This window comes from Macrobrachium nipponense, chromosome 26 (assembly GCF_015104395.2).
Source record: "Macrobrachium nipponense isolate FS-2020 chromosome 26, ASM1510439v2, whole genome shotgun sequence".
Taxonomy (NCBI): Eukaryota; Metazoa; Arthropoda; class Malacostraca; order Decapoda; family Palaemonidae; genus Macrobrachium; species Macrobrachium nipponense.
Window position 1 is genome coordinate 26,255,679 of NC_087215.1, and position 12,805 is coordinate 26,268,483.

At 31.6% G+C, this 12,805-nt stretch overlaps 1 protein-coding gene across 3 annotated transcripts in view; it reads left to right on the top strand.

The window, feature by feature from the left end:
• Positions 1-12,805, top strand: part of LOC135200080 (poly(A) RNA polymerase gld-2-like) — a 97,426-nt gene that overhangs the window by 65,898 nt on the left and 18,723 nt on the right. For all 3 annotated transcript variants that reach the window (XM_064228380.1, XM_064228378.1, XM_064228379.1), the window contains one exon: positions 11,686-11,866. In XM_064228380.1, the coding sequence (XP_064084450.1) occupies positions 11,686-11,866 (181 nt within the window). The remainder of the gene's footprint in view (positions 1-11,685; positions 11,867-12,805) is intronic.

Below are 12,805 nucleotides of genomic sequence, written 5' to 3' on the forward strand. Positions count from 1 at the left end.
GCAAGCGCCGGGTCTAACGAGTTCATACATTTGTAGAAATGCCGTTCAGACCATAAAGGTTATGCAAATTATATTAACAAACTTTATGGAGAGTTATTACGTAGGTATTAGGGTAAAATATATGTCTCTGACGCTGTTCTATGCCGAAAATATCGAGTTACCATAGTGCACCCAAATGTAGCTATGGATTTGTCGATTTATAAATGTTCATGCTTTTGTTTAAAATGTGTATGAAAATGTATTACGTGAAAGGCATTTTTATTTCTGTACAGAAATATGATACAAAGGCAGCTTTTGAAACTGCCCTTCACATTATCAAATACGATGTTTTTTCATGTTCTTTCTTGTAAGCCGCCGCCTGCCGCTCTTCCGAGAATATGGATTTAAAAAAAAAGTGCAAATTAGCGATCGATGTGTCTATTTTATAAATGTTGATGCTTTTATGTTTAAAATGTGTATGAGAATGTATTACGAATAGGGTATTTTTATTTCTGTGCAGAAATATGATAAAAAGGCAACTTTTGAAACTCCCCTTCAAGTTATCGACTACGATGTTTTTTTCAAGTTCGTTCTTGTATGCCGCCGTCTGCCGCTCTTCCGAAAATGTCGAGTTAAAAAGAGTGCAAATTTAGCGATCGATGTGTCGATTTTTCAAATGTTTATGCTTTTATGTTTAAAATGTGTATGAAAATATATTACGTAAAGGTATTTTCATTTTTGTACAGAAATAAGATACAAATTAAGGCAGCCTTTGTAACTACGCTCCACGTTGTCAGGGGATGGTTTTTCATGTTCGTTCTTGTCCACCAGTTCCGAAAAATGCATTGTGTTATTTTATTAATTATGCATCTTTTCCATAAATCCTTTAAAAAGTTATACATTATTTTGCTGTATCCAAGAATATTGTATGTATTCTCCTATTATTGTATTTTAAAATACTACGGCAAACTTAAGCCCGTATTCCGCGGAGCGGCCAATGTTGTGGTTTGAAATCAGCTGATGAATACAAGTTTGTTTCACCATAACGCAATTCTGAGCGAATGCTCTTGCTTCTAGTTAGCATAAACGAATATCTATATACTTGACTTATATGAGACAAAGTTATTTTTCCTTATACAGCGTGTTTTTAGGTGGAAATATTTATTGAATATGTCTCGTTGTGAATGTGAACTACTATTTTTTTTCGTTAACAGATTACGTTGGCGGCATGTTTATTGCGTAAAAAATTACGTGATTCCGTTCGCAATAATCCTTTATATCATCGTAATATGAACTTTACGTTATTTATCTTATAATGGCGTGAAACCAACAGTAAAATGTGTTCTTTCAAGCACAGTAGTTTTGATTAAAATGATTTTATCCCAATTTTATCTACAGTTGTGTGTGATGGCAGACGTTTACTGCAGTTTTACCCTTGTTGCCGATGTACGATAATAGTCATTAGCAGCTTGAACAGTTTTCTCAGCTTCAGTTATAACTAGGTTAAAATTTAACGGTATATTTCCCGATTGATCTTTAATCTATATTGATCTCTGATCTATAGTGAATAAAGTTATTACATTAAGATATCTCAGTTCTATTCTATACATAACGCCATTTATAACAAATATGGTAATGTTGCACTGTAGTACAATGATCGAAATACAAGCCAAACAGATGTTATCCAGTTCGGTTGTACTTAGAAAAAAAAAAAAGTCGTTTCTCGTTCGGTTGTTCATGGCTGTACACGTTCACGCAATGAGTATAACGTTAAAACCATACTTTCATCATTCTCTTTTGCTGTTATTGAACTTGTGTAACTAGAAGATGGAAAAAGTTAGGCCATTGTAATTTGATCTCTCATAAAATCGGACTATCGTAAGACTAATGATCATAACCTGAACACTACAGCTACCTGTACACTGTATAAACTTTATTATATCTTTACATACTCTAGACACCCACATGTACTGTACAGTAAATTCTATAGTCTATACTTGCATAAGATATAATTTTACTTATTGCGCCGTTGTGGGATATGGCGCTTGACTTGGTTAGAGTTTCGAAAGAAGGTGTGCGGCGGCCGTAGGCTTTAAAATCGCTTAGCGTCGAAAATCGCTTGGCGTCAGTGGCCAGGAACGGAACCCCTGCCGCTAACCGAGGGCCGCCTGTATATATATTATATATACAGTGTTCCCCCATATTCGCGGGGGATGTGTACCAGGGACTGTATCAATATAATTTCAAAGTAATCCTAAACATTAGTACCCTTAAAGGTATATACGTACATACATACATACATACTTCTAACACTTGCAGCCAAGAGAGAGAGAGAGGAGAGAGGAGACGAGAGAGAGAGAGAGATGGAGAGGAAGAGGAGAGGAGAGAGAGAGAAGAGAGGAGAGAGAGGACTTGTCCTTTACAGTATTAAAAGAGTGAAATGGAAAGATTATTGTATTTAAAATACTCACATATGAATTTTGTAATTACATGTATAGTATTATTATTACACATATAGTATTATTATTGGAAAATATTAATAATAAACTTATTACACGCATGTACCATAAAAAGAATCTCCTCAGTAAGAGAGAGAGAGAGAGAGAGAGAGAGAGAGAAGAGAGAGAGAGAGAGAGAGAGAGAGATTGCATAAAAACCATTACGTAAATTCGTTGACCATTGTATGGCACTGTTAAACAGCTTCCCAGATCCGAGCGGCACTGGAGTTACGAGAAGGTAGGGAAATTGATACAGAAAAAGACGAAGGGAAGAATTTTCATTTGAAGTTAGTTATATTATTATTATTATTATTATTATTATTATTATTATTATTATTTGAAAATATTAACCCTTAAACGCCAAATGGACGTATTAAACGTCGAGTCAAAATCTCCCCCAATTTCCGAATGGACGTACCATACGTCGGCTCAAAAAAGTTTTTTAAAAATTCGCGGAAAAAATACTTATAGGCCTACCAGCCGAAAAACTTTTGAATCACTCGCCTTGGGGGATGCTGGGAGTTCACGGATCAAGCGTTGTTGTTTTGTTTACAATCGTTACGCAGGCGCGCAAGCGCGAATTTCTTTCTTATCGCACTAAATAAAAAGTATCAGTGACACATCTCAAAAATTATTTCGTCACTGAAATAATTTTTGCACCGTTTTAAATTATCCGTTACATGAGGTATTATATATGAAAATGTGCGCAATTTCATGCACAATACAACAAAAAAATAGTCATGATTGTAACTTTTATCAATTTTGAAATATTTCCATATAAATAACGATAAGTGCCAAAATTTCAACCTTCGGTCAACTTTGACTCTACCGAAATGGTCGAAAAACGCAATTGTAAGCTAAAACGCTTATATTGTAGTAATATTCAACTATTTACCTTAATTTTGCAACAAATTGGAAGTCTCTAGCACAATATTTCGATTTATGGTGAATTTATGAAAAAACTTTTTCCTTACGTCCGCGCGGTAACTCTTCCGAAAAAAATCATACATGCGATTGTGGTAATATTTGCACCATTTTAAAATTAGCCGTTACATAAAGTTTTATATATGGAAATGTGCGCAATTTCATGCACAATACAACTAAAAACAACCCAAGGTTGCAGCTTTTATCAGTTTTGAAATATTTTCATATAAAAAATGATAAGTGACAAATTTTCAACCTTCGGTCAATTTTGACTCTACCGAAATGGTCGAAAAACACAATTGTAAGCTAAAACTCTTATATTTTAGTAATATTCAATCATTTACCTTCATTTTGTAACAAATTGGAAGTCTCTAGCACAATATTTCGATTTATGGTGAATTTATGAAAAAAATTAAATTTTCCTTACGTCCTCGCGGTAACTCTTCCGAAAAAATGTTACATGCGATTGTGGTAATGTTTGCACCTTTTTAAATTAGCCATTACATAAATTTTTATATATGAAAATGTGCGCAATTTCATGTAAAATACAACGAAAAATAATTGAAGTTTGTAGCTTTTCTCATTTTCGAAATATTTGCATATAAATCACGTAAATTTTAAATGAACAAAAAAAACCACGTTCGGTCAACTTTGACTCTACCGAAATGGTCGAAAAACGCAATTGTAAGCTAAATCTCTTATATTTTAGTAATATTCAATCATTTACCTTCATTTTGCAACAAATTGGAAGTCTCTAGCACAATATTTCGATTTATGGTGAATTTATGAAAAAAAACTTTCCTTCCCTCCGCGCGCGGATTCTCCGCCATAAATCTCCGAATTGCGTACATCGAATTCTCGGAAAATTTGCTCAGTTTCATATTAGGCATTTCATAGAGTTTTATATATGAAAATGTGCGCAGTTTCATGTAAAATAAAATGAAAGATATTTGAAGGTTGTAGCTTTTCTCATTTTTGAAATATTTGCATATAAATCAGGATAAATAGAAAAAAAACCATGTTCGGTCAACTTTGACCCTACCGAAATGGTCAAAAAACGCAATTGTAAGCTAAAACTCTTACAGTATCGTAATATTCAATCATTTTTATTCATTTAGAAACATATTGGAAGTCTCTATAACAATATTGAGATTTACGGTGAATTTTTGAAAAAAAAAAAATTTTACGTTCGCACGTTACGAATTCGTACATCATTTTGTGATAATATTTTTCCGGTGTTGCTTTTATTGTTTTACAATGTATTATATATCAAAAGGATTGCAATGTAGTGTACAATACAACGAAAAAAAAGAAACTCGTTAGCTTTTACCGTTTTTTGCACAGCGTGATTTTAATACAATTATGTATGAATTTTTTTTTTTTTCGCTACCATATATCGCATTATTTACATATGATAATGATATTATTTTTCATTTCTGATGATTGCATACTATACTTAAGGCAATGACAAAACAAGGAGCCAAAAATGAACTCTTAATCTTCAAAACTAAGCGCTCTGTGATTTTTTGAAAAAATTATTTTTTCCGATTCCGCGCTCACTCAAAACCGGCTCCGGAATTCGGGGGAGTTTTTGATTTTTACCGCTTCGGCGTTTAAGGGTTAATAAACACATGCATCTACCATAAAAATTCTCTTACCACAGTAAGAGAGAGGAGTTATCCTTACGTAAGTGAAATGGAAAGGTCATTTTTATCTCTTTAAAATGCTACCACATATGAATTTTGTAATTACAGTTTTATTATTATTATTATTATTATTATTATTATTATTATTAATAGAAAATATCAATAAACATTTTACATACTAGTATCATAAAAATTCTTTCATCTCAGTAAAGAGAGAGAGAGAGAGAGAGTGTGTGTTTATCTCTCTGTTATCTCAGAAAATACTTATATCGCTTCCAGCGAAACAGAGGGAGGGAGTTACCACTATGACATACATATCCTGTGTGGCAAGAGAAAGAGAGAGAGAGGAGTTATCCTTAATTAAAAGAGTGAAATGGATAGATTATTGTATTTCTTTAAAATACTAACACATGATATGAATTTTGTAATTACAGTTATATTAATATTATTATTATTATTATTATTTTAAAGTATTAAAAACATATAGTACATGTACTATAAACATTCTCGAGTCTCAATAAATGAGAGAGAGATAGTTTTAGTACCTGGAATTTGAGAAAGAAGACTGGGATTTCCTTCATTCTTACATAATTTTTCAAATTTATAAACTACAATCTCACTAATTCACTTTAGTATTTTCTTTAATGAATTGATGTTATTGCTGTATACATTAATATTAATATTTGAAAATATGAAATAAATTATTTATCATACAAAAAGACTGTATATCTCTGTAGGAGAGAGAGAGAGAGAGTATTTTTACTATGTGATATCATTTAATCTTATTAAATTTACTTATTCAGTATTAATATTTGAAAATTAGTATATCATTTTTGTTCCATAGAAATGGATTTAGTCATGAAAATAACATCAAAACACACTAATTGGTGGTGATTTTTGCCGGAAAATCCCACGAGTAGGCGAATCCCCTGCAAATTGTGGGTAGATATGGTCCAGAGAGAAATCCGGGAATCCAGAGAACGCGAATACGGGGGGAACACTGTATATATACACATACATACATACATATACATACATACATCTAATAAAAGGAGCCCATAAAAACACCAAAATATAGAGAGAAAAATACTATATTTCAGAGACTGCTGTCTCTCTCTTCAGAGCAGTCTCTGAAATATAGTATTTTTCTCTCGATATTTTGGTGTTTGTATAGGGTCCTTTTATTAGATGGAATTCTGTTGTAACAGAACATTTTTACCAGACATACATACATACTACATACATACATACATACATACATATTTAAAATATCACAGTAGATGCACGTGACTTCATTAAATAAGCGAATACCACAGGAAAATGATAGTCAGAAATCCAAGCGCTTTCGTCTTTACTAAGACTTTGTTAAGGAACGAATGAAATACAATTGGAGAGAAAGTTATCAGGTAAACAAGATCAAAAATACCAGATGGTTAATTGTCAAAAGGGTAAAAGTTAAAGAGATAATCCAGGTCTATCGGATATCACACGGTCACAAACCCAAACATAGATTTAACCCTAACAGAAACTACAAAGTATCCGTACAGTCCAAAGCATGTTAAAACTGAATGAATTAATTTTGTTGCTTATATTTATCTACAACTCTTTTTCATTATGAAGGCATTAAGTTTAAAGAAACCAAGACTTAAATTTAGAACATTTCCATTATTTGACTTGATGAAACAAGATTCAATGACATTCCTTTCAACTATGTCATTACATGGGATTTAAGGCTCTTGCTTGACTCCAGTTAATAGGATGATCTAAATCTCTCATATGTACGAATAATGCATTTGATATTTGCCCAGTTCTCACAGAATATTGGTGCTATTTTAGACGTTGTGGAAGAGATTTACCGGTTTGTACGTAATAGACTTTTATCACACTTATTGCAAGGAATTTCATATATGCAGCCTGGAAGATCTTTAGGAGAATTTTTTATTACTAAACTCTTGACATTAACCCTCTAATGCCGATTGGACGTATTAAACGTCTATAAAAATTTTTTTTATAAAAACTCACTGAAAAATACTTATAGGCCTACCAGGGGAAAACTTTTGAATCACGCGCCTTATAGGGATGCTGGGAGCTCACGGATCAAGGCGTTGTTTTGTTTACAGTCGTTACGCAGGCGCACAAGCGCGAATATCTCTTATCGCACTAAAAAGTATCAGTGACATCTCAGAAATTATTTTGTCACTGACATAATTTTTGCTCTATTTTAAATTAGCCGTTACATGGAGTATTATATATGAAAATCTGTGCAATTTCATGTAGAATACAACAAAAAATACTCATGATTGTAGCTTTTATCAGTTTTGAAATATTTTCATATAAATAACGATAAGTGCCAAAATTTCAACCTTCGGTCAACTTTGACTCTACTGAAATGGTCGAAAAATGCAATTGTAAGGTGAAACTCTTATATTCTAGTAATATTCAATCATTTACCTTCATTTCACAACAAATTGGACGTCTCTAGCACAATATTTTGATTTATGGTGAATTTATGAAAAAAACTTTTTCCTTATGTCCGCGTGGTAACTCTGCCGATAAATTTTTTCGTGCAATTGTCGTAATGTTTGCACCATTTTAAATTAGCCATTACATAAAGTTTTATATATAGAAATGGGCGCAATTTCTTGCACAATACAACTAAAAACAACCCATGGTTGTAGCTTTTGTCACTTTTGAAATATTTTCATATAAATAACGATGTGCCAAAATTTCAACCTTCGGTCAACTTTGACTCTACCGAAATGGTCAAAAAACGCAATTGTGAGCTAAAACTCTTATATTATAGTAATATTCAATCATTTACCTTCATTTTGCAACAAATTGGAAGTCTCTAACACAATATTTCAATTTATGGTGAATTTATGAAATAAACTTTTTCCTTACGTCCGCGCGGTAGCTCTTTCGAAAAAAATAAGAATTTTTTTTGTGATTGTCATAATGTTTGCACCATTTTAAATTAGCCGTTACATAAAGTTTTATATATGAAAATGTGTGCAATTTCATGTAGAATACAAAAAAAAATGATTGAAAGTTGTAGCTTTTCTCATTTTCGAAATATTTGCATATAAATCACGATAAATAGAAAAAAACCACGTTCGGTCAACTTTGACTCTACCGAAATAGTCAAAAAACACAATTGTAAGCTAAAAATCTTACAGTCTAGTAATATTCAGTCATTTATATTCATTTTGAAACAAATTCGAAGTCTCTACCACAATATTTAGATTTATGGTGAATAAAAAAAAAAAAAAACTTTCCTTCCCTACATGCGCGGATTCTCCGCCGCAAATCTTATGAAAATGTACGCAATTTCCTGTAGAATACAATAAAAAATAATTGAAGGTTGTAGCTTTTCTCTTTTTCAAAATATTTGCATATAAAAAAAATATATAAAAAAAATTCAACATTTGGTGAAATTTAACTTGTCTGAAATGGTCAAAAACTGCAATTGTAAGCTAAAACTCTTACAGTATAGTAATATTCAATCATTTATCTTCATTTTGAAACAAATTGTAAGTCTCTAGAACAATATTTAGATTTATGGTGAATTTTTGAAAAAAAAAAAAAAAAAAAAAAAACATTTTACGTCCGTGCGTTACGAATTCATGCATCATTTTGTGATAATATTTTCTCTGTGTTGCTTTGATCGTTTTACAATGTGTTATATGACAAAATGATTGCAATTTAGTGTACAATCTACGAAAAAAGAAATTAACTCTTTAACTTTAACCGTTTTGCTCACAGCGCAATTTGAATACAATTATATATGAAACTTTTTTTTACGTGCTATTATATATCGCATTATTTATATATGATAATGATATTTTTTCATTTCTGATGATTGCATAGTAAACTTCTGGCAATGACAAAAAAGGAGCCAAAAATGAACTCTTAATCTTGAAAACTAAGCGCGCTGTGATTTTTTGAAAAAAATATTTTTTCTGCTTCGGCGATCACTCTGAGACCCCTTCGGCATACGGGAGACAATTTTTATTATACCCCTTCGGCGTAAGAAGGTTAATATTACTGAAAACAACATTTATGTTAAAAAGCTTTAAAATTCTAGGAATATCTAAAAACTTTTCATCATAGGGTAATTTTAAAATGTTATGCTTACTAAATTAGAGTTTGTCATTAGTTAAATAAAATGTTTTTATAGCTCTTTTCCATGCCACATCTACAAAAGTCCTTGGGTATTTGAGTTTCAATTTAATACTACAAATAGTTTTAATCTCAGCGGGCTCAGTTATGTATAATTTATCTAAATGGCTGGTAAAAATTCTTACACCTTTGGTAGGAAACATTTCTAACACGAATGTTAAAAACAATGTTGATTTTATAAAGAAATTGAATAGTTTAAATTTGAATTTTGATTTTAATATGGTTAGTTTTGATGTTGTCTCTATTTACAAAAGTGCCTGTAGATGATTTACTTAAATATTTGGAGGATGAATTAGAACGTCATGATATTCCCTTAACTATAGCAAACCTCATTAGTCTCATAAGGTTGTGTATCAAAGATAGTAAATTTTGTTTTAATGGGGAATTTTTTGTACAAAAGTTTGGCATGGCTATGGGTAATCCCTTATCTCCTATCCATAGCAATATTTACATGGAATTTTTTGAGGCAAAACTCTTACCAAGAATTTTGCCCCAAAAGGTTATATGGTTTAGGTATGTGGATGATATTTTCTGTATTTGGCCAGTTCACAAAAATCTCCAGGGAAGAAAGAAATTGTAATTTGAATTTTCTTGATGTAACTGTCCAGAGAAATGATAGAAATTTCACCTTTTCAGTCTTTCGGAAATCAACTAACATTGCTTTTGTTCATTACTACTCCAATCACCATCAAAATGTTGAATTCTCTGTTTTTTCTGGGATGTTACTAAGGGCTTTACATGTCTGTAGCCCACAGTTTATTGATGCTGAGATTAAAACTATTTATGATATTGCATTGAAACTTAAATACCTAAGGACTTTTGTAGATGTGGCATGGAAAAGAGCTATAAAAACATTTTATTTAACTAATGACAAACTTGAATTTAGTAAGCATAACATCTTAAAGTTACCATATGATGAAAGGTTTTTAGATATTCCTAGAATTGTAAAGCTTTTTAACATAAATGTTGTTTTCAGTAATATTAATGTTAAGAGTTTAGTAATAAAAAATTCTCCTAAAGATCTTCCAGGCTGCATATATAAAATTCCTTGCAAAAAGTGTGATAAAGTCTATTATGGACAGACTGGTAAATCTCTTTCACAACATCTCAAACAGCACCAATATTCTGTGAGAATTGGGCAAATATCAAATGCATTATTCGTACATATGAGAGATTTAGATCATCCTATTAACTGGAGTCAAGCAAGAGCCTTCATCCCATGTAATGACACAGTTTAAAGGAATGTCATTGAATCTTGTTTCATCAAGTTAAGTAATGGAAATGTTCTAAATATAAGTTTTGGTTTCTTAAACTTAATGCCTTCATAATGAAAAAAGTTGTAGATAAATATAAGCAACAAAATTAATATATTCAGTTTTTACATGTTTTGGACTGTACGGATACTTTGTAGTTTCTGTTAGGGTTAAATCTATGTTTGGGTTTGCGACTGTGTGATATCCGATAATCCTGGATATCTCTTTAACTTTTACCCTTTTGACAATTAAACCATCTGGTATTTTTGATCTTGTTTACCTGATAACTTTCTCTCCAATTGTATTTCATTCGTTCCTTGACAATGTCATAGTAAAGACGAAAGCATTTGGATTTCTGGCTATCATTTTCCTGTAGTATTTGCTTCTTTATAATATATAATTATATATATATAGATATATATATAATATATATATAATGATTTTAATATTTTTATTATTTTAAGGAAGAGGATTTGTACTTTTGCAGTATCCTTTATATTAGTTACAAGCCTCTGACTCTACTCCTCTGATGGATTTAAAATTGCTAGACATGACATAGAATGAGGTTTTACACAGATGTCTCTATTGCTTTTATGTGGGGGGATTTGTAAGTAAAGTATAGCTCAGTTTTTATTAGTTAAATGAATGTGTTCACCTATGTGAGGACTGGTTATATGATGGAAAGGCCTCCTATGGAAGTTAGTTTCCACAGATTTGCATAAGGTAAATTTAAGGTAAATGTCCTTACCAACATTTGGCTTTTCAGTAACAATGAATTCATAAACACTTCAGTTATTCGTTAAAAAGTGGGTTAGTATTTATGTAGAGGCTGTAAAGTTTGTGTAACATAGAACCTTTCCTCTCTTGATGTCATCTTGGCTTGCATGAAAATAAGCTAGGCATCGTCATGATTATATTCAAGAGATATGTTCAGATTATAGGACCTGATCTAAGAGAATCAAATGAGGATAGGTCAGTGTATTGCCCTTTTTCAGAAGCTATACACAATAAAAATTTTATAATGTATTAAAGGTGCGTCTGGATATTGAAAAACCACAAATGTGGTTGTTATGAATGCGATTTTGTTAGAAAAAAAAAAAAATGGTTAGATTTGAGTCCTCGGTGCCATGATGTGTTAGCCTTTGGTAGTGGTAGTTGAATTTTCCTAGAAAAACAAAGGTCAAGTTAGTTTTCTTTCTTTTTCAGATGGTGTTCAACCTCCAGTTTTGCCTTGTTTGCAGAAAAGTTTTCCAGATAAATTCCATGACAACGCTCCGATAATGAGTATTCCCATCACTGAAAGGATGCCCACATTCACCTCCAACAACCATGATACATTGGGACAGCTTTTTCATGGTTTCCTCAATTATTTTGCTAATACTTTCACGTAAGTTGCTCTTAATTTTGCCATTTAAAGCATGGTAAGATGCATTACCTTAACTTTAGTGTATTTTCTAATTTTAAGTTTCATAACGTAGTATGAAATTTTGTAGAGAATATACTAAATAAAAAGAATTTTGAAGGGATTATTTTCATAAGCACAGTATACTACTCTGCCTTATATGGCTTACTTTCTGTACAGCTGTTTTTATGTAATCTAATTGTGTAAGATGGCATAAATGCAAGTAGTCATTTTATGTACCATCTTATTGCATGATTATTTTCAGTTGTTATTTTAGAGTACATTGCGTACTGTACAGTATAGTGTATATGATTGTATAAATGATAGGACTATTCTACATGTACTGTACTCCACATAGAAAATGAGATTCATTGAATATTTAAGTATAACAGTAGTCTAGTGAACCAGAAGTTCCATAGCATTGTATTTACATAAGCACTACTGTTCACCATTATGTACTGGTGTTTTAATTTTCATGTTACACTTATACATACACAGCATTCTTTGTACAGATATATATATAATGTATAATTCCAATGATGACCATGTTTTTTATGATAGTAGTTACATGTTCATAAATAGTAAGTAGTTTTGGTAGGCTAGCTATTGTAAAAAAGTTCTTGCGTTACACATTTTCCTTGATAAAATTTCATTTTTTTCCTATTGTTTTGTGTTTAACCCTTAAACGCTTATTGGACGTATTTTACGTCGACGAAAATTGTCTGTCGGGTGCTTAATTGACGTAAAATACGTCGACGGTAAGAAGTTTTTTTAATATTCGCGGAAAAAATAGTTATAGGCCTACGTGGTAAAAAATTTTTAATCACACGCCTTGAGGGATTGTGGGAGTTCATGGATCAAGCTGTTGTTTTGTTTACAAGCGTTACCCAGGGGCGCATGCGCCAATTTCTTTTGTCTCGCACT